The sequence below is a fragment of the Podarcis raffonei genome, chromosome 3, assembly GCF_027172205.1.
Source record: "Podarcis raffonei isolate rPodRaf1 chromosome 3, rPodRaf1.pri, whole genome shotgun sequence".
In the NCBI taxonomy this organism is placed as follows: domain Eukaryota; kingdom Metazoa; phylum Chordata; class Lepidosauria; order Squamata; family Lacertidae; genus Podarcis; species Podarcis raffonei.
The window spans coordinates 93,943,876-93,968,381 of NC_070604.1; the positions used below are offsets into that span (position 1 = coordinate 93,943,876).

General features: G+C 40.0%; 2 protein-coding genes across 3 annotated transcripts in view; one reads left to right on the forward strand and one right to left on the reverse strand.

The window, feature by feature from the left end:
* The window catches only part of LOC128411079 (calpain-2 catalytic subunit), a 268,506-nt gene that overhangs the window by 194,827 nt on the left and 49,173 nt on the right, over positions 1-24,506 (reverse strand). The window lies entirely within an intron of this gene.
* Positions 1-24,506, forward strand: part of TP53BP2 (tumor protein p53 binding protein 2) — a 47,790-nt gene that overhangs the window by 8,377 nt on the left and 14,907 nt on the right. Inside the window, exons 2-11 of one of the 2 annotated variants that reach the window (XM_053383063.1) lie at positions 8,959-9,106; positions 15,024-15,137; positions 16,245-16,324; positions 17,897-17,998; positions 18,716-18,890; positions 20,051-20,232; positions 20,585-20,749; positions 21,136-21,373; positions 23,145-23,273; positions 24,071-24,225. In XM_053383063.1, coding sequence (XP_053239038.1) covers positions 8,959-9,106; positions 15,024-15,137; positions 16,245-16,324; positions 17,897-17,998; positions 18,716-18,890; positions 20,051-20,232; positions 20,585-20,749; positions 21,136-21,373; positions 23,145-23,273; positions 24,071-24,225 — 1,488 coding nt within the window. The remainder of the gene's footprint in view (positions 1-8,958; positions 9,107-15,023; positions 15,138-16,244; positions 16,325-17,896; positions 17,999-18,715; positions 18,891-20,050; positions 20,233-20,584; positions 20,750-21,135; positions 21,374-23,144; positions 23,274-24,070; positions 24,226-24,506) is intronic. The other variant, XM_053383062.1, reaches the window with a different exon arrangement.

Sequence of the window (24,506 nt, forward strand, 5' to 3'; positions counted from 1 at the left end):
ATGATCAAGAAGGATTGCATATATAAACAGGCCCTTGATGTTAGAAAGGTAGTGTAGCTTCTGTGTTTGTCATAACACCTGTTGTGCTGTTGTTGGTTCTGCTTAAATGTTTGAGTAGAGAGGGATTCCTTTAAAACAATAGTACAGATCAATGCTGTGTGGTTTGGAAAAGATTTGTTCTGGTTTCTCTCTACAAAGACAACTTTTTTGTTTCTCATCTCTTGGGATGCAGCTCAGTTTCTATGATTGAAAATGTGTGCTATGTTTAGGAATAAAAGTATGAGCATGCTTTCTTGTCTTCAGTGCAAATCTCTGTTTACAGACCTGCTCCTGGAAATAAATAAGTGGATGCAGGGTTACTGGTGTCAGGAAGTCTGTGGCAAGGTGAGCATCAAATTAGGGGAGTTTCCATTTCTTCAGTATCCTTTGCTTGCGAATCTCAGGTGGCACCACCCTTTTCATCATCAAGCAACAGAGAAGTCTGTAAGAATTGTAGCTGGGATGGAATGTCATCTAGTATGTAAGGTCTAGTTCAGCTATCATGTGAAAGCTCGTTTTCTACATGAAAGTATATCTGCTGTGTGATCAACACATCATGTGGAGGTTTGGCATGCCACAAGCACCTAGGAAGTATGGAGGCTTCATGTAATGAACCCCACTTACTTATGCTTACAGACATTATGGCTTCTGCACTGAGTGCCTCCATCTGAAAGTGTAATTTGGTACTACTAACATTGGAACCAGCCCTTGGTTGAAGAACGTTGAAGTTCCTTTTTATAACATTGTACGCATGTTTACTTCCAACAATTGAGTTTTTCATACAATAGCATCCCTCAGAGCCTCTCTCTGAATACAATTTTGCTGGAGTCCAGCCACCCACTGGCTTCACATAACACCATTTCTAACTCTGATGGGAGCGGCACCACAGTGGAACTATAGGATTTATTTTTAAGCAGAGGTGCAGCACAAAGCTTGCTTGTGCTTCTGACGTAAGTAATGAGAAACTAAACAATGGAAGCTTAAGGTGTTGCTGTATTCACAACTCTATTTTGCAGAGATGTCATTTTGATAGGGTTAAACTTTAACAAGTTGTGCAAACCTAACATAGTAGAGGGGACAATCTTATTTCCTTCAGTATGTTGGTGCATTAGCAAAGCTACATCTTTATTGCAAAAATGGTGGTTTTGCTGACTTCATTCTGTTTGAAAACAGTATTGATTTTTGAATGCTGACAGGGTGCATTTTTGACAGCATATCAAATATAGAGGTGAGTATGGTGTCTGCTCTGAATACAATCAAAAGGACTGAATCTTTTGTGAAGTTGGTTTGTGTTTGTGTGCATGCGTGTGTGTGAGAGATGTGGGTCTATGAAATGAAGCATAAACAATACAGTCCAAATTTGGGTGACCAGTCTAATTAAATCTATCAAGTTCTAGGAAATGTGACTTCCTATGATACGGATAATGTTGTCCCTGAAAAGGCAAAACAGGGATAGCCAACATTGTGCCCTTCAGATATTATTAACCTTCAACACCCATCATTGCTTACCTTGCTGGATGGGGCTGAATTGGTTTAGGAGCCCATCAAAATATCTGGAGAGCACCACATTGACTGAAGTACAGTGGTAACTCGCAAGACGAAATTAATTCGTTCTGCGAGTTTTTTCGTCTTGCGAATTTTTCGTCTTGCGAAGCACGGATTCCCATAGGAATGCATTGAAAATCAATGCATTCCACAAACTTGCAAGACGTTTTCGTCTTGCGAAGCAAGCCCATAGGGAAATTCGTCTTGCGAAGCAACTCAAAAAATGAAAAACTCTTTCGTCTTGCGAGTTTTTTGTCTTGCGAGGTACCACTGTATGAAGTTCTGGAGAGAAATTAAATAGTAAGTAAAGAAACTTGGCTACTGCAAGGTGATTGAATGGGTGCTGGGTGCCGAACTCTAGACATTCCTGGATGAATTGGTATTTGGACTCAGTTTAGTTGGCTTCTGATCCAGTTTTAGAACCAAAACAACTTTGGTGGACAACCTGTGCTGCGTGGAGTGAGAATGTGACCCAGTTGGTTCTCATGCATATATCAAAGTTTTTTTATACCACTTACTGCGATATCCAGTTGGACAGACTCTCTGAAGTTGAGGGTTCTCTCCAGTCAAAACTCCTCCTGATGTTTCAGAAGATGGTACTGGGCAGCTATTAGTTGGCACCATGTATTTATGTGCTTGGGTCTGTCTTGAATATTGTTTAACATTTATATCAGGTTTCTCCAACCTAGTGTCCTTCTGACATTTTGGATTGTAAATTCCATTACTGACTAATGGCCGTATCGGCCATTTCTGGCTAGAGCTAATCCAACCACATCTGGAGGGGCACCAGCTTGGGGAATGCTGTACCATATTACCCTCTGGGGGAGATCTTTTGGAGTAAGGCTCTTTCTCCTTTTCATAAAATCCAGATGAGGGAAAAGATGTTCTGAATAGATGTCTAGAGTAAGTAGTTGGTTGGATGCGGACCAAAAAAAACCTCAGATAGAGGCACTGTTGGCTGGTGATACCTGGCCAGGATATAAGGTTTGGACAGTGTTGCAAAAGCCCTAAAGTAATGGTGGCTAATCTGTGGCTCTCTGGATGTTGTTGGACTATAACTTGCATCAGCCTTAGCTAGCGTGGCGAGTCCTTAGGGATGATGCAAGTTGTTACCAGCAACATCAAGGGTTAATTCAGGTAAGTATTTCCCAGCTGACAGCTTTTGAGAGCCTGCATGAAATAGCAGAAAGAACTTGCAGGTGAGGTGACATCCACATTGCTATAGCAACTTCGTTAGCAGGGATAGGTTTTCTAAGTAGAAAAAAATTCTCAGGAAATTTTCTGTCTTGGAAGTTGTGAGTGTGAGGTGTGACCACATTTTCCTGTTTTGTGGTCTCACTTTAAAAAACAGTATGAACACATTTCTGCGGAGATGAGGTTTATGGTTTGTGGCTCAGTATATGGGAACTGATGATTATTCATAAGTGGGGCTGATTGTGAGCGTCTTAACATGGCAAAAATAAAAATGCTCATAGGCCTATTTGCACTTAGTTTTTCTCTCAGTTTCCCACTCTTAAAAGACAAAGTTTCTCAAAGCATTTTGGGTGCATGTGTTGTTCTTCTGGATTTCAGAATTATTTCTTACTGTCAGTGAGAAACTTGACACCTTTCATAATGCAAGCGATGGAGATCATGATGCCTCAGAGTTGCAAAAGGTCAAGCGTTTTAGGTTCTCTTATGGGACAAATAAAGAGGAAAACACTCCCGTCTTATTCAGTCCCAGAATAATGCTGCATTTCCTACTGTACTCCACCTACTTTGCATCATAACTTCCTTTCTCATATTTGTGGCTAAATGCCAGAGCTGCACAAACTGAATATTATTTGCAGTTACTCACAAGGCAGGAACATGTGCTGACCGCCACCGATAGATATAGGTAAATCTACTTTTCTTTTACTGTTGAGTCTTGCCCTAGTGCAGTGAGCAATTTATCTCTGAAATAATACAAGATAGCAATGTATTAAATGGGTGAAATAATTTTTAGTAGGTTGGTTTTAGTGTTACTTGGTCTTTAAGCACAGAGAAATTCAGGCATGCTAAGACTGAACAGTTGAATACGTGAGTAATTGGCCTTGAAAGGTGTGTGATTGCATTTTTGCTTGAATTGCAGCAGAGTTAGGTCCCCCCCCCCCAGTTCTTCTGGTTTCATTTGAAAGCAGCATTTACATATTAGTATGGAATGCTATGTATTAGATTAAAAACCTTCCGTTGTACAGACTGCCTTTTGTCATTCAGAAAGTTGTAGTCAAACAAAGAAACATTTTAGTTGTTGATTTCTTTGTGGTCTGCCTGTGAAGATGTTACACCTCTGCTTTCTGAGATCTGGTAAACCGTTGAAATGAACAATACTTGGAAACTAGAGTTTTAAATGGGTTTCTGGTTTGGGAAAAACTCCAGCACTGTTTTGCCGTTGAAGTGCGTCTATATAATTTTTGTAACAGCTTAATTGCTAGGTTTTTATTGTTTCCTCCTACTCAGCTTAAAATAACTTCTGTTCTCGTTGGAAAATATGAATTAAGAAGCCCTTTATGGCTTCTAAAAAATGGTTATTGCCTATGTCATTCTTTCTGGAATGCAGGTGTGCAGTTATGCTGTATGGAGAAGAGCAGCTGTATAGAATTGAATGTTGATAGTCATAGAGTACATTAGACTGGCTTTATGTGATGTAGCTCTTTTTGCGTAGATACCGTAATCTTTACAGGGCCTTTAAAAACACTGCAGTTAAAAAACAGTTATTGGTGGCTTAAACATATGTATCAGAAGTGTAGTTTTGTACCACTGAAGTTCAGATTAATGAAAGATATATATACCATTTTGTTAGAGCTTTGAGTACAGCAGCTTCACGAAAGGTCACCTATACGGATGCTGTTTTTTTGCATAGGAAATGGACATGTAAATGTCTCTTGTGCTACCTCATGTATACTCCATCCTTGACATGTTGTGAACTTGAGAAGTAAGCCTTGTGGCTATTTTTTTGTCCTATTTGTGAAGGGGATGGTACCCTTTAGAAATGTCCTTTGTGGTGCATTCCCTGAACTAACATTCTTCAATTCTATGCCTTTTAAAAAAAACGTACAGCTGTGTCACTGCAAAAGGAAAACAGGTTCTCAGTTTTGAAGGTAATACTTTCTATGCACTCTTTGTTTAAGGCGTAAGGTGAAAGAAGCGTTTTCATCTTCCATCTGCATTTATGTATTTTTTAAATCCAAGTTAAGCCCTTCTTTGCCTGACCATAGCACGTTAAAGTCTTTTTGTTTTTGTTCTCATTTAGAAGAAATGGGATAAGACAGGTCTGTCCTCCTTTCCTGCATAGTTTGGAGTTAACTTGACATTTTTGTGAGTTGTAGATCTTCAAGCCCGAAACAAGGTGACTCAAATGGTTTTGAAAACTTGATATAAATAAGCATATAAATCAAATTCTAAGTGATTAACATAATTGAATAAGATAGAAGACTTGAAGATTGCCCGTATTGTGCGTGTGTGCCGCTGACTAAAAGGGGAGTCTACACATGAGTGTTGAACAAGGTTGGGGAGACCAGAGTTCAAATCTCTACTTGGTGACTTTGGCTCAGTCACCAACTCTCAACCCAACCCACCACACCAGACTGCTTGTGAGGATGGAGAGAACCCATTATGCCTCCAGAGCTCCTTGGAGGAAGGATGAAATAAAATCTGCAATGGCTAACAATGAACATGTTTGTGATTAACAGGGTGAATACAGTTTCCTTCTTACCATTTTGTATTCATATTCCTGACATGAGGAGCTACAGCTAATCTGTTTCTTTAGAACATCCAGAAAATTGTAGAAAGGATTTTGAAATTAAGTTGATTTTTTTTTTAGGGCATAGCAGTACTTAGAAATAAAAATATGGCACACAGAATTGTAAAAGGTGACAATTTTTTAAAAAAGTAATCATATGTGAGAAGGTTAAACATTACTTTCTACCATAAAGATTTGTGTAGTAAAGCTATATTTACAATAAGCAAGCTGGCAACAGTGTTGGGGAACCTGGCATTTCAAAGAACCCTTAGCATAGCTTTAGCCCTGAATAGCTCAAAGAAGAAATACATTTAATGCAGGCTGTCTCTCATTATAACTTACCGCTTCAAATCCCCACTCGTTTTTCCTGTTTCACCTTCTTCTTCCGGCTGCAGGGTGTGTTGGAGCTCTGCCCTACAGCGAGTAATATGATGTAGAGATGTTCAAGGTATATAATTGGCATGTGAGCAGGCAGGTGTTTGATGAAGGAAGGTGCAGAAAAGTTTTTGAATTACAATTTGGTAACAGATGATGTGAGAGCAAGAGAAGGTGTAACTTGCACCTATGCAGTTACACAGGAATGATATCCCAACCACATACTAATTTTCAAAGATACAAACTCATTCTCCTCCCTCCCCCCACAAAAAAGCCCCCCCAGTTGTTCCCCTTTCTGACACTGGTAGGTTCTCTGTTCAGCAAGAATCATCAGCCTCCTTCGATGTATTGGAAGGAACCTACATCCCCAATGGTTAGCCGATTTTTCTTTTCTAGAATCATGGTCAACTAGTAATGCAGCTCTTGGTGAATTTTATCAGTACTTTCTAATACAATTTTAGCATCTTTATATGCTTTTATGGCCCACAGTTTCACATACTGAAAACGTGATTGTATATGAAAAATGACGAGGTGCATTGAGTCAAAGTTTGTTTTTGTCGATGTAACGTGAAGGAGGATTTTGTGCCTTCTGTTTAAAGTGTCTGCAAATAAGAACTCTAGAAAGCAGCAATGATGTGGTATGTTGGTTAAAATTATATTTTGTATATCTGTATCAAGATATATTAGGAATTTGGATGCTCGTAACTACTATGAGCTCAGAGCTACTAGTATAACATCAGCTGAGTTGGGAACTCGCTTGATAGCCTTAAGCTAATCTTGAGCTCCTTCCACGACATCTGCTATATAGGGTGACAATACTGCCTCACCTTACAGAGCTGTTGAAAGTATTATTAAGATATGGGAAACACTTTGATGTCTTAAGAAAAAGTGGTGCGTAAATATAAAGTTATTGCTTTAAAATGTGTTATGAGAGATGAGGTCTTGTTTTGATTTAGCAGCTCAGTTCAGACAACATGCTAAAGAAGAAGAAGAGTTTGGATTTGATATCCCGCCTTTCACTCCCTTTAAAGAGTCTCAAAGCGGCTAACATTCTCCTTTCCCTTCCTCCCCCACAACAAATACTCTGTGAGGTGAGTGGGGCTGAGAGACTTCAAAGAAGTGTGACTGGCCCAAGGTCACCCAGCAGCTGCATGTGGAGGAGTGGAGACGCAAACCTGGTTCCCCAGATTACGTGTCTATCGCTCTTAACCACTACACCACACTGGCGTTCAACCTTGGATTGAACTTGTAAATATTTTAACAAACACCTGTGGTTTAGAGCTGTGTGTCTGGTCGTCACTCCATTCAGTGAGCTGATCTTTGGAGGCAGAACAATGGCCACCATGCCTATAGTTTGTCAACTCACACATCATGTCAAGCCATATGTAGCACACAGGTGGTTTCTAATTCCTGTATGCTACCCAGTCACAAGCCGTGGTTTGATGTGATGTCTAACCAAACCTGAATGTTAACAAGTTTTAAGAGTTATTTTTAAATGATAGGGAAGTGCGTGTTCTCATGTACCTAATCTGGATAACTCAGTGTGCTGTCACATAATTTGAAGCGTGTGTGTGTGTTGGAATCAAGCGTCTGGCTTAGAACTCTGGCTTTGATTTTATATCTCTTAAATATTTTTGCTGATAGACCTATAAATGAAATATTAATTAGTGGGATGATAGTAACTCCTGTTGAAGATATTTTGATGCTAGAAACCTTAAGTTTGGCAGCTACTGCAGATATCAAAGTTCAATGTAGCTCCAGGAAGCAAATAAACGGATTAATTATTTAGTCATCAGTTAGATCATAGTTGCCTGCAATTTGCCTAGCCTAAACTACGGCTGAAAGCACCTTTAGTGAATACTGGACATACCATTTAACATGAAGAAGCGGCCAGCTGCAGAGTTAATGAATTTATTCAGGGATCACTTTGCCATTTCTTAAAACAGAGCTAGGGTAAGACCTACCACAACTTAACCTTCAATGCCTAAATTAAGAGAATGGTTAGCTCAAATAGATTTCAGAGTTAGTCTAATGAACACTACTTAAATTGCAATGTAGTATATAAAAATGACTTAGAAAATGAATTATTTTGAAACAAAGTGAAGAAGGTTATGACATTATTTTAAGATTCATGCTTACAGATTTCGGGCAGAGGTGGGGCTAGATAACATTGGCTCTTTCAACACATAATATTCTGTGCTTCCAGAGTGACTTTCTAATTAACATGGATTTTGTTCTTCTTGTAAGCTTGTTAATTTTGGAGTGATAATGGACCGTGTGATGGAGAAATCCAGATGCTTAGCACCTCTTTAGGGGATTGCAAACAGTTTTGTATATAGCACTAGGTGGTTGGGGATTCAGAGAGCAAGATACCACCTGTTTAAATGTATTACTTTAAATAGCAACAAGTTTTTATCTGGTTATTTGAACTTAATCTCTGGAGTTGTGTGATGTTCCTTTTGGCTGAGTTGGGTCATACAAATAATATATATATTTATAAATTAAGCAAGTATGTTCTAGGAAAGGGCTCTGTGCCTTATCCAAAGTTGCATTCATCTGAGCTGTAAGGATTTTTTTTTTCAGGAGTTGGCGCCTTTCAAGCTGTTTGTACTTTTACATACAAGAGCATGATCCTTTATGCTGTATTGTGTTTTTAATATTTGGTTGGGAGCCGCCCAGAGTGGCTGGGGAAACCCAGCCAGATGGGCAGGGTATGTGTGTATGTGTGTATATATATATATTTATTATTTGGGATGAAGCATGCAAACCACCCCAGACATCTCCTTTTGTCTGGATAATTCTACAGTGGTACCTCGGGTTACAGACGCTTCAGGTTACAGACTCCGCTAACCCAGAAATAGTACCTCAGGTTAAGAACTTTGCTTCAGGATGAGAACAGAAATTGTGCTCCGTGGCAGCAGCAGGAGGCCCCATTAGCTAAAGTGGTGCTTCAGGTTAAGAACAGTTTCAGGTTAAGAACGGACCTCCAGAATGAATTAAGTTCTTAACCTGAGGTACCACTGTATGTCTTTTTCCTCTGTAGCCAATTGCTATACAGTGTTGCTTTATATAGAGAAATAATTGAAGCAGTATATTTGGGCCCCATTCCAGTCAGGTTGTCACATAGAAGAAAACTAAAGAGCTAACATTGAGGTTTCTGCTTCTAGAAACTTCCATCAAGGAGAACCAGAGATAAAATACATTTAGGATTTATGGGACACTGATCTGCTCTCTTCCAGATGTTTCTTACTGTGTACCTCAGTAACAACGAGCAACACTTCACTGAGGTGCCAATCACCCCAGAAACGACCTGCAGAGATGTAGTGGATTTGTGTAAAGAGCCTGGTGAGACTGAATGCCACCTGGCTGAAGTGTGGTGTGGCTCAGGTAAGGGAAACATGCCAATTGTAACCTGCCAGGTATCTAGATAAGTGTCTCTCTAGTTTCTTTTAACACCAGGATTAACTGAACTTTTAATTAAGGGATCACATGAGTTCATATAATGATTTGCATTGTGCAGCTTTGTTTTTAATATTAGTTGCTTTCATGTTACTGTAAAATGAAAACCAGACTATTACAGTGGCAGCAGCAAACAATTGTCTGCGGATCAGTTGCTCCTCTCCCACCTGGTCTTGGACTGAAATTACAGGCTTTTTTTCAGTCTATAAGAGGCCTTGGCTTGTGCCAAAAGGCTTAGCCTCTGTCAAGGCATGCCCTTACATGGTACCCAGAGTAGTGAGAAAGAAAACCTCTCTGAGGATCCACAGGTGGAAACGGCCTCCAAGGCAGCCTCCACCTCCCCATACGGCTGATCAACACTTTTGTCCACCTGTATACTTTCTTGATATTTTATAGCTTAACAAAGCTAATATAGTAGGAGGGCCAGAGGTGCAGTGCTTTGGCAAAGCTGGTGACTTGTGAGTTCTTCACACAAGACACAAAAGTGGGTTCCCCCACATCTTTAAGGTAAATGTAAAATCTGTCTTGGCTAGAATGTATATTGACTTTGAAATTGGCTCTTTTAATTGGCACAAGAGAGGCTCAGATGTGCATTGGGCATTCTACTCTGTGCCAGGGGTGGGAAACATATTCTGGCCAGTGGGCCGTATATTGACCTTGTGAGCCACTTCGGCAGATGGGTGAGGCTGCCAGCCTGTCAGTTACTTGATGTCATTATGATGATGGTTGGCAACTTCAAAAGATGTTCGCTGTCAGGGCCAATTAGCACTAAAAGCAACCCTTTTTGAAGGTGTGATTGGAGTTGACAGATGATTGGAGCTGACATCTTGCCTTCCAAAAAGCCTGCTGTGCCCAACTGTAGGTATGAATGGATTCAAGGAACAATCTGGAGGGCTCTCCTGCAGCTGCCTCCTTCTTTGGCTTCAAATACAACATCAGGTCAGGTGGGCATAGTTTGGTGGAAATGGCCTCACCTGACAAATGAGGATCCATGGCAGGCGTGATTTGGCCTACGGGCTGGAGGTTCCCCATGGCTTGCTCTGTAGGTTCTGTAAAACTAGGCTCTGCTTTTTCCACAAAATTATTGTGAATAAACAAGCAATATGAAGAATTATTATGCAAGCATTTATCTAGCAAAATGCTTTTAAAAAATCTCAGAAGAGAATTGGGGATTTTCACTTCGAAAGTGGGCACTTAAATTCTGGACACGGCCCCTGAAATTAATGTGGAATACCACATTTATTCATGGGTGAAGGAACAGCAACAATTTTGGAATTGCTATAGGAGAAGAAGCTTCATGCTGAAGCTAAGCATGGTAGATAAAGTGAAGTTAAAATGTTGTCCCCCCTCAACCCATGTATTGAAATTTTTGAAACCAATCCTAATTATATGTACGACAATGATGATTCACAAAGCTACTGAAATCATGGAAGCCTCTTGTGTAAGCTTGGTGGGTATGTACTACCTGGTATTCTTTGTATCAAGTTGTAGGCTACTACCCAGCTCTTCTCACTTTTCCTACCTAGTATCTTTAGACAATGGTTCTTTGTCACGTTGAGCAGTGATGGCTGTTTGAAAAGATTGGCATTGGTCTTAACTATGTTGTGTTGACATGCTTTACCTAGGTCAACTTGCCACAAGGGTGCAACAGAACAGGTTGTGACATTAGTACAGCAGTTATTCTGCATTGTCCAAAACACTGATTCCCTGATACCGTTACTCATCAGATTAGTTTTTTAATAGTTTCCTGGCTTTGCCTGACCCATAAGATTGCACCCTGATTATATGTCTGAATCCTCAGATTTTCTGTTCTATTCACTTTATATGATTTTATATTGCTGTTTTAGATTGCGTATTATTATTATTGACCTGTTTGCCACCCTGGACTTCTTCAGGAAGAAAGGCATGACATAAATTCAACTAATAGTGAGCTTGCTTTTTAGATTGTACGTTAGAGATTTTACCCCTGCTATGTTTAATACAATGTATGTGGAAATATGTTGCAGATGTTTGAAGTATTCAGCTGTAAATGCAGACTGAACACACGTGTAGGTTTGCCAATATACTTATAAATTCTAGAAACAAATTTTGTATCATACAACCTTATTGATAAGAGCAAACTCAAGACTTTCTCCAATGCTGATTATATTTAATCGGATTGAGGAGGATGTGTCTGTGGAACAAAAGCCTTTAGTCAAAATTTTGCTGATTGCAGCTAGAGTAGTGTAGGTCTGAAGATGGAAGGGCTCTCAGTCCCCATATAGACGGGACTGGCTATTGAAATCTTGAATTAGCAGAAAATGATGAATTGGCTAATCTGGTTTATTAGAGGTATTTTGCACAGTACAAAATTTTCTGAGAGGTGACTGTTTTGTGAAATAGTGTAATATGAATTTTGGAAGTATTATATTTGAAAGAAATTGAATTATGTAGCTTTGTATTTATGAAAAAAATGAGCTTAAAAATTAAGAGGTTTTTTCTAAAAAAAAAAATTAAAGCAGCAGAAGTCTCAGCTCTTTGATAAGCCTGTCCTTTTATATTGACTGCTGGTTCCATGGTAAAGCTGGTCTACTTGTTGTTGACAGTTTATTGCCTGTAAATGGGGCTGTCCATTAGTGTATCAGCCAGCCATGCTACATGATAGCTTATTCCTCCAAATTTCTCCCCTACAGTCAGTATTCCGTGGCCACGGAGCATACTTGGTTCTCATTGGGTTATATTTTGTGTTTCTTCCTAGCATTTTTTCTTTAAAATTGTACTTTTGCAAACTTTGAGGTTTCCCCAAGCCTGCTGGTACCTCTTCCTTCTATGTGAATGATGTTTGGCTGTATAAGTAGCAGCATTCACAGAAATAGTGAAAGTGATTATTCATTAGCAACATTTATTTATAAAAATACTTACCGTAATATCATTAAAAATATCAAGGCAGTGTACAGCAATATATATAAAAATGCTGTACACTGCTTTGAGATAGATAGATAGATAGATAGATAGATAGATAGATATAAACACCAGAATGAGTTAACGTATTGAGAATCCTAGCCAAAAAAGGGCATTTCCTTAACTTTTAGTTAATTTTTACTAGAATATTGTCTAAAACTACCATAAACAAATCGGCTTAGCCTCATCCAGACCCTGCTTATTCTAAATGATAGCGATACTTTCCTTTGTGATTTACAAGATGAGCTGTTTAGCTGTCTAGACAAATAACCACGGTAGCTGCTTTTTCTGTAACAGTGACCTACTTGCTTATACTGTAAAACTAATCAGCTTTGACAGTAACCCCAGAAAATTTCCTTCTTAGGTTGTTTCAACATGGCTGCAGTTTTTTCCCTCCTTAAAGAAAGCCCTTTTGTTTTTTTTAAAATTAAGCTAAGAACCTGTTGGACATCATAAAAATCCTACACATCTTGTAGGAAAGTTTATAATGAGAACTGGAATATAAAAAAGGCTTACATGCAGGGGTAGGGTGTGGTGTCCTAATGTCATTAATCATTTGTACACTTCCATCTTTATCCTTGAATGAAGACAAACATTATTGTCTCACTAAACCAGCAATTGCCTATCATTATGACCAGTTTTTACCGTAATCTATTCTGCGTTCATTACCTTTTGTTCTTACGTCTTGTCCCTATAGAGCATTCAGCAAAATTGGAAGCTTGCTGTTATTAGCCATTTGGGTGTTACCATGATAAAAGTATAGGTTTTTTGTTTTGCCTTTAATTCAGATTGAATATGGTGGGAATAATTTTTTTTAAAAAAGTTTCAACCAGGGCTGTCAGCAGGGCATTATTTTCTAAATAAGTGCTGTGTTTCTTTTCATCTAAAAAGTTTCTCCCTTCTAAAATAACAATTAAAAATACTTCCTTTTTAAATTTATGTAACTAATTAGAGCTGTACAGTTGTACCTTGGTTGACAAACGACTTGTGACTTGGAACGTTTTGGCTCCAGAACGCCGCAAACCCGGAAGTGATTGTTCTGGTTTGCGAATGTTCTTTGGAACCCGAACGTCCATCACGGCTTCCGATTGGCTGCAGGAGGTTCCTGCAGCCAATCAGAAGCCACGCCTTGGTTTACAAACATTTTGGAAGCCAAATGGACTTCGGGAATGGATTCCGTTCGACTTCTGAGGTACGACTGTATTAGGATTGTGTGACAGACATGTTACCAAAAATATATTGTCTGGATCCTAGTGAACTAGTTCTACAACTCATGGTCAGCTTGGCAGCTTAAACCAGAGTTAAACAAAGCCAAAGTTTCTTTCCCTACCAGACGAAGCAACAGTTTAACATGTAATGTGTACAAAGCTTAATGAATTGACATCATGGTACCATCCATTAGATTTACTCAAACCTGTCCCCTGAACTGGGACAAGGGATATTCCTGTCACTGTTGCATGCACCATTAGGGCTCCATCCAGTAGGATTCAGTTGAATAGGGGGATAGGAAGTTGCCTTATGCAGAGTGTGACCATTAATCTATCTAACTCTGTATTGTCTACACTGACTGGCAGTTGCTCTCCAGGATTTCTGACACAATTCCTTCCCAGCCCTACCTAGAGATGCTTGAGATTGAACCTTAGACCTTCTGTACGCAAAGCTGGTGTTCTGTTCTTTCCTGCACTGCAATGGGTAACGAGGAATTTCTAAACTGGAAATGCTAAGCTTCTGTTTAGGGTTCAGCAATGAGAAATGGAAGTCTTGTGCAACATGTTTGCAGTGTTTACTTGTACCCTACTTTCAGCCCGAAACAGGACTCCAAGGCAGCAATGTTCAAGAAAGATTGAACTGAAAAGGCTGTTTCTATAAGTTAAAGGTCAAATTGGGGGAAAAGAAATCGGTGAACAGCTCTCCATAAGCTGGACCTTTTTCTCTCCAAACACTTTCTGTTACCTGAAGTTCATTGCTAAATGAGTGCATAGAAAGCATAGCAGAGGCATATTCTGTTAAGAGTATTTTGCTTAATCCTTTAATTCCTCTCCATCTTTGTGTCTGTAACATGAACATTTTTAAGCAAGATGCACTGAGTTGATGATAAGTGTACACAAATAGTTAAGCTACATGAAAAAATAACACCTCGAGAATTCAAGAGGATGAGATATTAAAACAGAATACAGTGGTACCTCTAGTTACGAACTTAATTCATTCCGGGGTCCGTTCTTAACCTGAAACTGTTCTTAACTAGAGGCATGCTTGCTGCCACTGCGCCACCGGCATATGATTTCCATTCTTATCTTGGGACAAAGTTTTCAACTCAAGGTAACTCTTCCAGGTTAGCGGAGTTTGTAACCTGAAGCGTTTGTAACCTGAGGCATTTGTAACTCGAGGTACCACAGTATGCCGACATATTTGGCACATGGGCGCATTTGCAAACCGCAGAAGCTGCCATCACACTCGCTGCAACAAAGCACACACCACATCCTATTGTCTGCAGTTAGAATGCTTCTTTAAAGCCAGATTTCAGCAGAAGGTGAGGCATCTGCGTCTGCATGTGTACCCAGAGCCGCTACACTGGCGACTTCTGAGATGCGTATTGCCCATGTGTGTTGCTGTATTTATTGGTAAAAGGGACATAGCTGTTCGGTATCAAGTTCTCTGGTTTGTTAGGAAAGCATTTCCCTGTTTCACCTTCCACCCTTTTAAAGACTGCTTTCACGTGATTCAAAAGGGACATACTCAGTGTGGATGAACTCTGCAACTTTTGAATAGGAGGCTGTGATGGATACACTGCAAATACACCTTTGGTTCATCACATAAAATATCCTGTGGAGGCAGGTTTTGTTTATTACCTTACTACTGAAAGAGAGAGAGAGAATATAGAGAGAACTTGCTCTGTATCTTTCAGAGCGCCCTGTAGCTGACAACGAGCGCATGTTGGATCTTCTGCAGCGCCATGGAATCCAGAGAAATGAAGTTAGGTTCTTTCTTCGCCATGAGCGTTCTCCTAATCGAGAAGCAGGTGAGTGTTAATTCTGCTTTTTTGAGTGCAAGCCCAGTGTGAAACTTTGGAGAGGGTGCAATAGCTCTTCATGCAAGTTCCTTTAACCTAAATTAGGGGTGGGGAACTGGGTTTGACTGGCGTGCAGGATCCTGAGGCTCCTGAACCTCCACAGGCCCTTTTGACAGGTGGGACATGACACGAGACGAAGCATTTGTCATGGTTTGAAATCACATTGACCGGGCAAAGACACAAGGCTTTGCTGATGCTACTAATGGGTGTTGCTTGCAGACCTGCTTTCGGCAGGGAGTTATGTAATTACCCACCTCACACCCAACATAGTTAGGACCTCTCTTGGCCTTAATTAGGCCTACTGGCTGGAGACTCCCCACTGGTGGCCTAGATGTATTGGACACCCAGCTGTGTGGAAGGCAGAAATACAGCAGAATATAAAGCTCCCAGAATTGTGTGATGGAAATCTCCTTTTAGAGGCACATTAATGCTTTTGCCAACTGGATAAATGTTGCATTCCATACTTGCTTCTTGTTGAATTCAGTGATGCAGTGATTTCAGAAACCACAATTTCTTTTTCTTAATTCATGTCTATTCTTCATGTTCTTTACCAATTAATGAGGAAGCCCCTTCGGCTGTTTTGGTTGGCTAGGACATGTGTTTCAATTTTTGTCACCATTGCAAGCTAGCTATGGTGCAATGAAGCTAAAGGTTCCCTGTTTCGCAGACCAGTCCCTTAATTGTGCCTTAAATGCTGAGTTCATGCAAACCATTTATTTGGCCTGCTGCTATTTTTTTAAAATATATATAACTTGTCTACTTTAATTTTCATGAAAAAGGTACCTCTTGTTTCTCTTCTCTTGTCCCCTGCATATCTGACAAGGTTAATACATTTATTGCACAGGCAGCATTTTGTATGGCAGGGCTGCTCTTGTGCTTACATTGATTTTCAAGTGTTGTTGGGTGACTTTGTACCAAGTCTGAAACTGCAAACCTGCTTGTTTCTTCATTTCCTCCTCCCAGCCTTGTAGAGAGATAGTTTATATTAAAAGCATGCTTCTTCTTTTTTAAAAAACTTACCCTTTTTTGGTTTTTTTGTTCACTTCATACTTAAAGGGAGCGGACCAAGAGTGCAAGATCCAGGATTGAAGAGAAATGGTGTAAAAATGCCTGGTGAGCGGAGATTAGAGAATGGAGTAAGTATTTACCATAAAACTACTTAAATGCAATCAAGGAAATAATTTCATTTCGGTTTACAAATTTATTTTTTCTCCAGAGCACCTAATTATGAAATTAGAAATATTTATACGACTTCCACGGTCAGTTCTTATATTAGTTAATAGGTTCAATCACAGAATACTACCAAGTACTACGGTCTCTGAAGGGATTTCACTTTGTGATGAGATCTCTCTGTATTTTGTTACTTTTTTTTTTTTAGAAAAGCATGTAAACTCTCCTTATGTGAAGTCTAGATTGAGGAATCTCAAACTGGCTGCAAAAAGCAGGAGGCGGGGAGCCCTCTTGCCAGTTAGAAATATGTGACCAGTCTGCTCTGTATTTGTTTTTTTGGGGGGAGCCTTAGCAGAACAGGCTGAGTGTTTTGCCCAAGGTTTCATGTTCCAAGCCTCCCAAGAAGTGATGTGGGAACCAGTTGCTTTAATAGCCACTGTGTAGTATAAAGTGTGAGGCTTCCTGACATTACTGGTATCAATTCAACCTTTTCAAAAGCCCACAGAAGTCACCAATCCTCAAAGTATTTACTAGCCTGTCAAGAAGTCAGTAGCTTGCATTTCCATGCTGGCTGCAAAGAAAAGAAGCTAGCTCCTTCACAACCAGCATGGAAATTCAAGCTCCTGGGCTCTTAACAGGTAAAAATCAAAAAAGGTGCCTTCTGACATTGGGAGCTGGCAGGGATGTGTCCCTCCTCTACCCGCCTGTGCTCTCATTTGCATGGTATTCCTGGTCACCTATGGTCACAAAGTTGTTTATGGCTACCTGGCAAATTGTATCTTGGGAATTGAGAAAATGGTCCTTAATTTTAAAAAGTTAGAAGTTTAACATATTTAGACTGTGTCAGAGGGGTGGAATAGACATGCGTCAAAAAGAGGTTCAAAGATTCTCTCAAGGCAAATCTAAAAAAAAGTAGTATAAATACTGACAACTGGGGAACACTGGCCTGCGAGCTCCAATTGGAGAACAGCCTTTACCAAAGGTGTCATGGGTTTTGAAGATGCCTGAACTCAGGATGAAAGGGAGAAACACACTAAGATGAAGGCACACTTGGCAAATCCTCACCATGATCAACTCCTGTCCGGAAACCTATGTCTCCACTGTGGAAGGACGTGTGGATCCAGAATCGGCCTTCACGGTCACTTAGGGACTCTTTGCCTGAAACCCCCTACAGCATGTGGCTTGACTCTGTTGTCGGTGTAGTGCACCTGCTTCTGACTTGTGGTGCTCTGTGAATCAGGATGGAGCAAATGGATGTCTGGATTCTATTAGTTTGAGTTGGAGGTTGAACATAGATGACCCCTGTGTACCTTCTGGTTTGGTGATTGTCCAGAATGCACTGGAACAAAAGTATGCCAGTAACCTGTTTTTATCTTCTTCAGTAGTCCTTGCTTTTTACCTTCCGCCATGTCTCCAAAATGGTACAGCAATCAGGCCTTTAATTCTGAAGCCAGATGGTCAGTGTACTGTATAGACTTCAGCACAATAGTATTCTTATTCCAAACTCTTACATATGTGTACATATTTAATTACTGAAGGTCAATGCTCCTCGGATGGATATGACTCTAGCTGAATTGCAGGAAATGGCATCACGTCAACAGCAACAAATAGAGGCCCAACAGCAAATGCTGGCTAACAAGGTTTGTTGAAATAAGGTTTTCCCCCTTGTAAAAATTACCTATGAATAAAAAAGTATGAGGAAAAGCAGATTCTAAAAAATGTGAATTTTGTAAAGCGCTAAATATTAAAAGTGGTATCCTTGGATTGCTTAAAGCAGCCTGTTTTGGGGGCAAACAAGTTAGTTACTTTGGACTGAGAGCTGTGCCTTAATTTGGCCATGACCACCTTCAGTGCCAAATGTTATGTGTTCTTTTTGAATATATCATATACATGTTAGGAAATCCTGTGGTTCCCTGAAAACTTGTTAGAGTTCTGAACTGGGAAGATTGGTTACTGAAGATAAGCGTTTCTAAAAGAGGGTTTGCTCCCCAAATTGAGGGGCAAATAAAATGATGCTAGGGGATTTAAGTTCAAGACCTAAGCTCTTTTTAAAAAGAGAATTGCAGGTGTTTTTGTCTCCAGCCTTTTCCTTGGAAGCCATTTTTAATTATATAAATTTCTGTGGCTGGAGGAAGATATGGGAACCCTAAACTATTTGTTTAGCTTTGTACACTCTTCTTCCTTTAGTTTAGTTGGGTTTTTTAATATTTTTAGTAATTAAGTGAACTGCAGTGTTTACTATTGTAATGCGTAAGATGAAGTAGGTTTTCTCTGCTCTAGAAATCATATGTCATTAGTATATCACCATTAAATAGTTTGATCACAATGAGCATAATGCTTGTTTTGTTGACTTGTAGGAGCAGCGGTTAAAATTTCTGAAACAGCAGGACCAACGGCAGCAACAACAAGCTGCAGAGCAGGAAAAACTCAAAAGATTAAAAGAAATTGCTGAGAATCAGGAAGCCAAGTTGAAGAAAGTGAGAGCTCTCAAAGGTCACGTGGAACAAAAACGGCTCAGTAATGGGAAGCTAGGTGAGTTGCTAGAGGTTTTTTGGATAACTGGTTTATAATGTCTGTTTCAAGTTAGTGTTCAGATGTTCCTACATAGAATTGTTTAGATATTGGCTGTATTCTCATATAATGTTGGGTCATGGTTTATTCAACAATTGAGTTGTCTCACAGACAAGCAAACAAGCCATGGCATGTTTATCCAAAGCATGGTTTGTTTTCCAGCTACTCTTGCCTTATGCCTCTGTAGCTTGGTGAGTATCTAGAGTGGGGTGGGCAAACAAACCATGGTTAGGCAAGGCTTTGTATTGAGGCATTATGCTAAAACACAGTTAAAACAAGCCATGGTTTTTTAAACCAGCAACAAACTTTCAGTGTGGCAGACCCTGCCTTGTGGAACTCGCTACCTGTAGAGGTTCGGCAAGAACTGTGCCTTCCTATCTTTAGACATTATCTGAAAACTGTTGTCTAGACAGTTCAGTGTGATTTTCACTTTTTAATCAGCCAGTATCCACTGATGTTTTCTCGGTGTTTTTAAATGACATTTTTATTGATACTTGGACAGATTTTATTATATTTGTATGTTGTAAGCCACCTTGATAAACTTTTTTGAAAGTGAAGATTATAAACATTTCAATAAACAGACAAATAATATTGATACTGATATTCTCCCACTGCTTTGATATGGTACATTTTGCAAGTGTATCTTCCCAACTCTGAATTTTTCCTCCCCAGGCCGTTTCAATGCAGCAAAAAGTGTACTGTAAATGAATTCAGCGGCATACAGTCCAATATCATTTTATAGCTCCCTTCCCTAGCAGAAAATTGCTTCAATTCAAACTCTGTGTGGCACTACCTGGTGGTTAACTATCTTCAGATCCTAGAACAAAATCTCTCAAATTTGTTCAGGGCTTAAATAATGCACATCTACCTGTCTTCTCCACCCCACCCCCCAGAGTGAAATTTTTTTTTGATGAAAATATAATGTCCAGAAGACCTTTCTTCTGATAAATAAACTATATAAATTCTGAAGCTGATAGCTTGATCAGCTGTCTAGCTTCTGATTGGTGTAACCTTCTTTGAGCTTCTGGTCATATCTGCCCCATTAGCAGCTGCCTTGGAAGCAGCCAACATTTGGTCATTTCTCAGCAACAGCCATTGTGTTCTGTCTTCTTCCTCTACAGTGGAGGAGATTGAGCAGATGAACAGTTTGTTCCAGCAAAAACAACGAGAGCTGGTACTGGCTGTGTCAAAGGTAGAGGAACTTACTAGGCAGTTGGAGATGCTGAAGAATGGTCGGATTGATGGTTACCATGACAACCAGTCAGCTGTCGCTGAGCTTGACCGACTGTACAAGGAGCTTCAGGTAACCGCAAGTCTGCTCTACAGACCTGGAGTAAGGGAGGCGGGCAGGTCACACATTGCCTTGCGAAGGAATTTGCTTTCACCTCTTGTCTCTGACAAAGCCAGAATTGTCCAGCTTGCTTAACAGTGAGCATAGTTTGTGTCTTCTGTATTATTCTCAGTGTCGATTATTGTCTACCTGACGCACTTGTGTACAGAAGCAAAGCCCACCCAGAACTTCCATGCGGGCTCCTACCCTTTCAGAACTTGCTTTTTTAAAAAAATAATAAAAAAAAATAGTTTCGTGCATCACGGCAACCACACTGGAAGTTATTTATTTTGCATTCCTAATTTCCCCTCCTGAATGCATTCAGCTGAGGAACAAACTGAACCAGGAGCAGAATGCCAAGCTGCAGCAACAGAGGGACTCTTTAAACAAACGCAACTCAGAGGTGGCAGTTATGGATAAGCGTGTTAATGAGCTGAGGGAACGGCTGTGGAAGAAGAAGGCTGCACTGCAGCAAAAGGAGAATGTCCCGGTGAGTGCCAGGCACCCCCCCAACCCCCACAAAAATGCTACTCTTAACACTGAAGTATTTGCCGAGAAGTATTTGGTGAGAAGTTGCTGAGAAGCTTTGTGTCTGCCATATCCCTAACATTTTCATTGTAGCATGAAAACCGCTTTAAATAATACATTAGCATTAACCTATTTAGTCCTTTATAAAGGGAAGAGCGGTTCCCACACCTTTAGTGCTTTCTTTCCACGAAAGAAAATATATTGTGTATACAGAGCCTATACAGTGTGTGTGTGTGTGTGTGTGTGTGTGTGTGTGTGCGTGCCTGGCCGGGGGGGGGGGAGATTCCCCAAAAGATGGATTGTATGGATTGCGTAATTATTTCTTAAATCTTGATGCATCTTGTGTAGGTGTCTCCAGATGGGAATCAGCCACAGCCAGTGGTATCTACTCCAAGTCGAGTGGCAGCTGTTGGTCCTTACATCCAGTCTTCCACCATGCCACGCATTGCCTCAAGGAATGAACTTTTAGTCAAACCAGTCTACCCTGATGGGACTTCAGCCTTGCAAGCCCCTGATGGTCCATTGAAAACGCAGACTCTCCCAAACATGAGAGCTGGGATTCTTTCACAAGTGAAAGCTCCTGGAGGTAACTATATATATTATTATTTTCTTCCGGTTTTTATTAACGCAAAGTGTGTTGGTATTTCCTGTTGTCGCCTGGTCCATATTTTTTTAATCCTTCTGATGCAGAACTTGCTAAGTATAGCAATTTGCCATCTATGTTTAATTTAACTGTTTGAAAGGAACATTTTTCTGGAAGTAACTAATCTTTTCTCTCTTTGTTTCCTCTAATCACCTTAACTAGGTGAGGGGCAGTTCATTCTATATGGTAGTTTCAAGAATAAACGAGATTGTAAATCCTAAACAGTGATCATTTAGACTTATACTCAAAACTCTCACTGCTCAACAAAATTTTTTTTATCTCAGCATTAGTTCCATTGATATCATATGGCAATATCCCATGTTTCTGGCATTAGTGTTTAAGCATAATCCTGAAAATAAGGATTTTATTGGATAATGCTGTATTTGTAAATTGTAAATATTAAAAGTTGGTTATCCAGAAGAAGAGGCACTGTATAGTTAATTCTTCTTTGTATGGTATTTTTGTTTTGTCATCAGTGAGCAAGAGTGTTTAGGGATTTCAATCTTGCTATTAAAAACATGTTGAGAACCTATTTTTTGTGAAGTGCTTATGAAAGTTGTACAAAATACTCATGTCTCAATATGTACAACTGTTAAAAGAAGACTATACATGTCTTGGAAATCTTATTTTTGGTGAGCTTGAGCTGTTTGGTGTTTTATCCTAGTTTTAAAGTTACATATTTTAATTATAGCATAGAAATAGGATGCATTAATTTTAAATTGTGCATTCTCTCCCTGCCTCTCTCTCAGTAGTCCATTTGCTCAAGCAGTGCTAAGTGTTCTGTGAAAACTGCCTTGTTATTAAGCCTGTGAGATTTGTGAATGTTAGGCTTGCATTAGGGGAGATTTAATTCACCTTCCTCTCTATCTATGAATTCATGTGAGTGGCCTTCAGTGAATTAAGCCTGTTTTAGCCTTCTCCATCTGCAAGAAAAAAGGAATTACAACTTTCACTTAGTTATTGTTATAAGGATGATAGATAGCTACTGAGTGTTGTAATGCAATTGCATTTTCGTATAAAGGCTACAGCTGCTGCTCCAGAAATTAAGAGATCATATGGAGGCGCCAGATTTGTTGATAGCCGATTATAAATATCAGTTATCAACAGAGTTCTTGTTATGAATTTGTACTGATTTTTAAAAGCAAGTTGTGCTTACCAATATGTAACTGAGTTTCCATTTCCGTACGTTAATTCCTTTATCTGGGTACTTGTGGGCAGTATCCCCATAAGCTGTGTAATGCTTACCACACCTCACAATCAGTGTAGTCCTTGGTGTTTTCACAGTTCTTTGGCTATTGGAAATAATCCCCTGATTGTACACCGCTGTGCCTGAATTGCTTCTAATAACGATACTCCTTTCAGCAGCAGAACCCAGTTAACACCAGAGAATCCTGATTTGTCAGGATCAGCTAAGCTCAGTCTATATCTTTTAATATGTGGAACATAAATGTGATTCTTCTGTTCTTGAACTAGAATTGCCTTTGGTGCATTATTTATTTTCCTCTACTGTCACTGTTTCTGGGGGAAATGCTAACTCAAATTGTGCTAATAATTTAATACTGTGACTGTAATTAACAAATGGGCAAAAGCTAATAGGACCAGTGAAACATGTCTCCAGCCACACCTCTTTCTGGCTCCTTGAGTGCTTTTGCCTGGAGAAGGGGCGCCCCCCCATTTTCCTTCTCCTAATTTTCTCTGTTCCCTTTTACTCCAGGTACTACACCTGCTGGTGCAAAACCTCCACTCGCTATCAGTGACTGGAATAATGCGAGCGCTGGCCATGTTATCAGCCAAGGGCTAACTTCCATGGTGACCAAAGCCAACAGTAGCAATGAAGGGCAAGGTAGGTCCCTGTGGTGGTATGTTTTTATGGGTGTTTCTGCCTCTTTCCAAAATAAGCAGAGTATATCTTTGTAATCCTAATGATACATAGTGTACTTTAAAGATGATTAACTGCCTGTCACAAGAGTTGTTTGCTCTTATTCTGGGATGGGGTGGCTTCTCTCTCCCAGAATCTTGCTGGTGTGCTTAGTTCAGGGGTCAGCAAACTTTTTCAGTGGGGGGCTGGTCCACTGTCCCTCAGACCTTGTGGAGGGCCGGACTATATTTTGGAAAAAAATAATGAGTAAATTCCTATGCCCCACAAATAACCCAGAGATGCATTTTAAGTAAAAGTACACATTCTACTCATGTAAAAACACGCTGATTCCTGGACCGTCCGCGGGCCGGATATAGAAGTCAATTGGGCCAGATCCGGCCCCTGGGCCTTAGTTTGCCTACCCATGAGTCAGCTCAGATGCTTCTCTTCATTTCAGTAGCTCAGGTGGTGGAATGGTTAACCTAATTTCCTAATGAAGCTGTGACAGTTCTCTGTTGATCCCTCTTCAGCTTAATGTTTTGACCCTTAAAGTTGTAACAGGGCTGCTTGCACAGATGGCACCGGCTTCCAACTGGTCTGCTTTATTCGTGGCTGATATTATTATATGACACACACCTGGTCCATTTCTTATGAGAAGACAAGTGTTACTTCATGCAGAATCTTTTTAGCTGAGAAGTGTGCTTTTTTTAAAAAAGGTTTTAGTTTTTTCAAAAGTATTACAAATGCTTACTTCAAATCTAACCTTCCTTTTGTCTTTTTAGTTGGTGAGGGAGATGTTCCTCTTAGAGAAAGGGAGAAAAAAGTACGCCCCTTTTCCATGTTTGATTCTGTTGACTCCAATGGAGCTGTTGGAGTGCCTACAACAGGTACACTGAGAAAAAACCAGAGCAGCGAAGACCTCCTGCGAGACGGCCAGGTATTTGGACGTATAGTGCCTTTTGAGTTGCAATCTGAATGTGCTCTCCAAGCATGCTTGAGAAGCCTCTAAATCCATGTGCTACTGTGAATAGCGGTCATGAATTTATGCTAAACGTCTAATTCTCGTTAGCTAGTGTGATCTGCTGGGCATAATTAAAAACTTGATTTTAGATGAGCCAAAGATTCAGTGGGTTTTTTGGGCATGTAATAACCACTGCCTTCTGTTCTCAACCTGTAAAAACTAGGATTGATAACAACAACAAAAAAGGCTCCTTTACA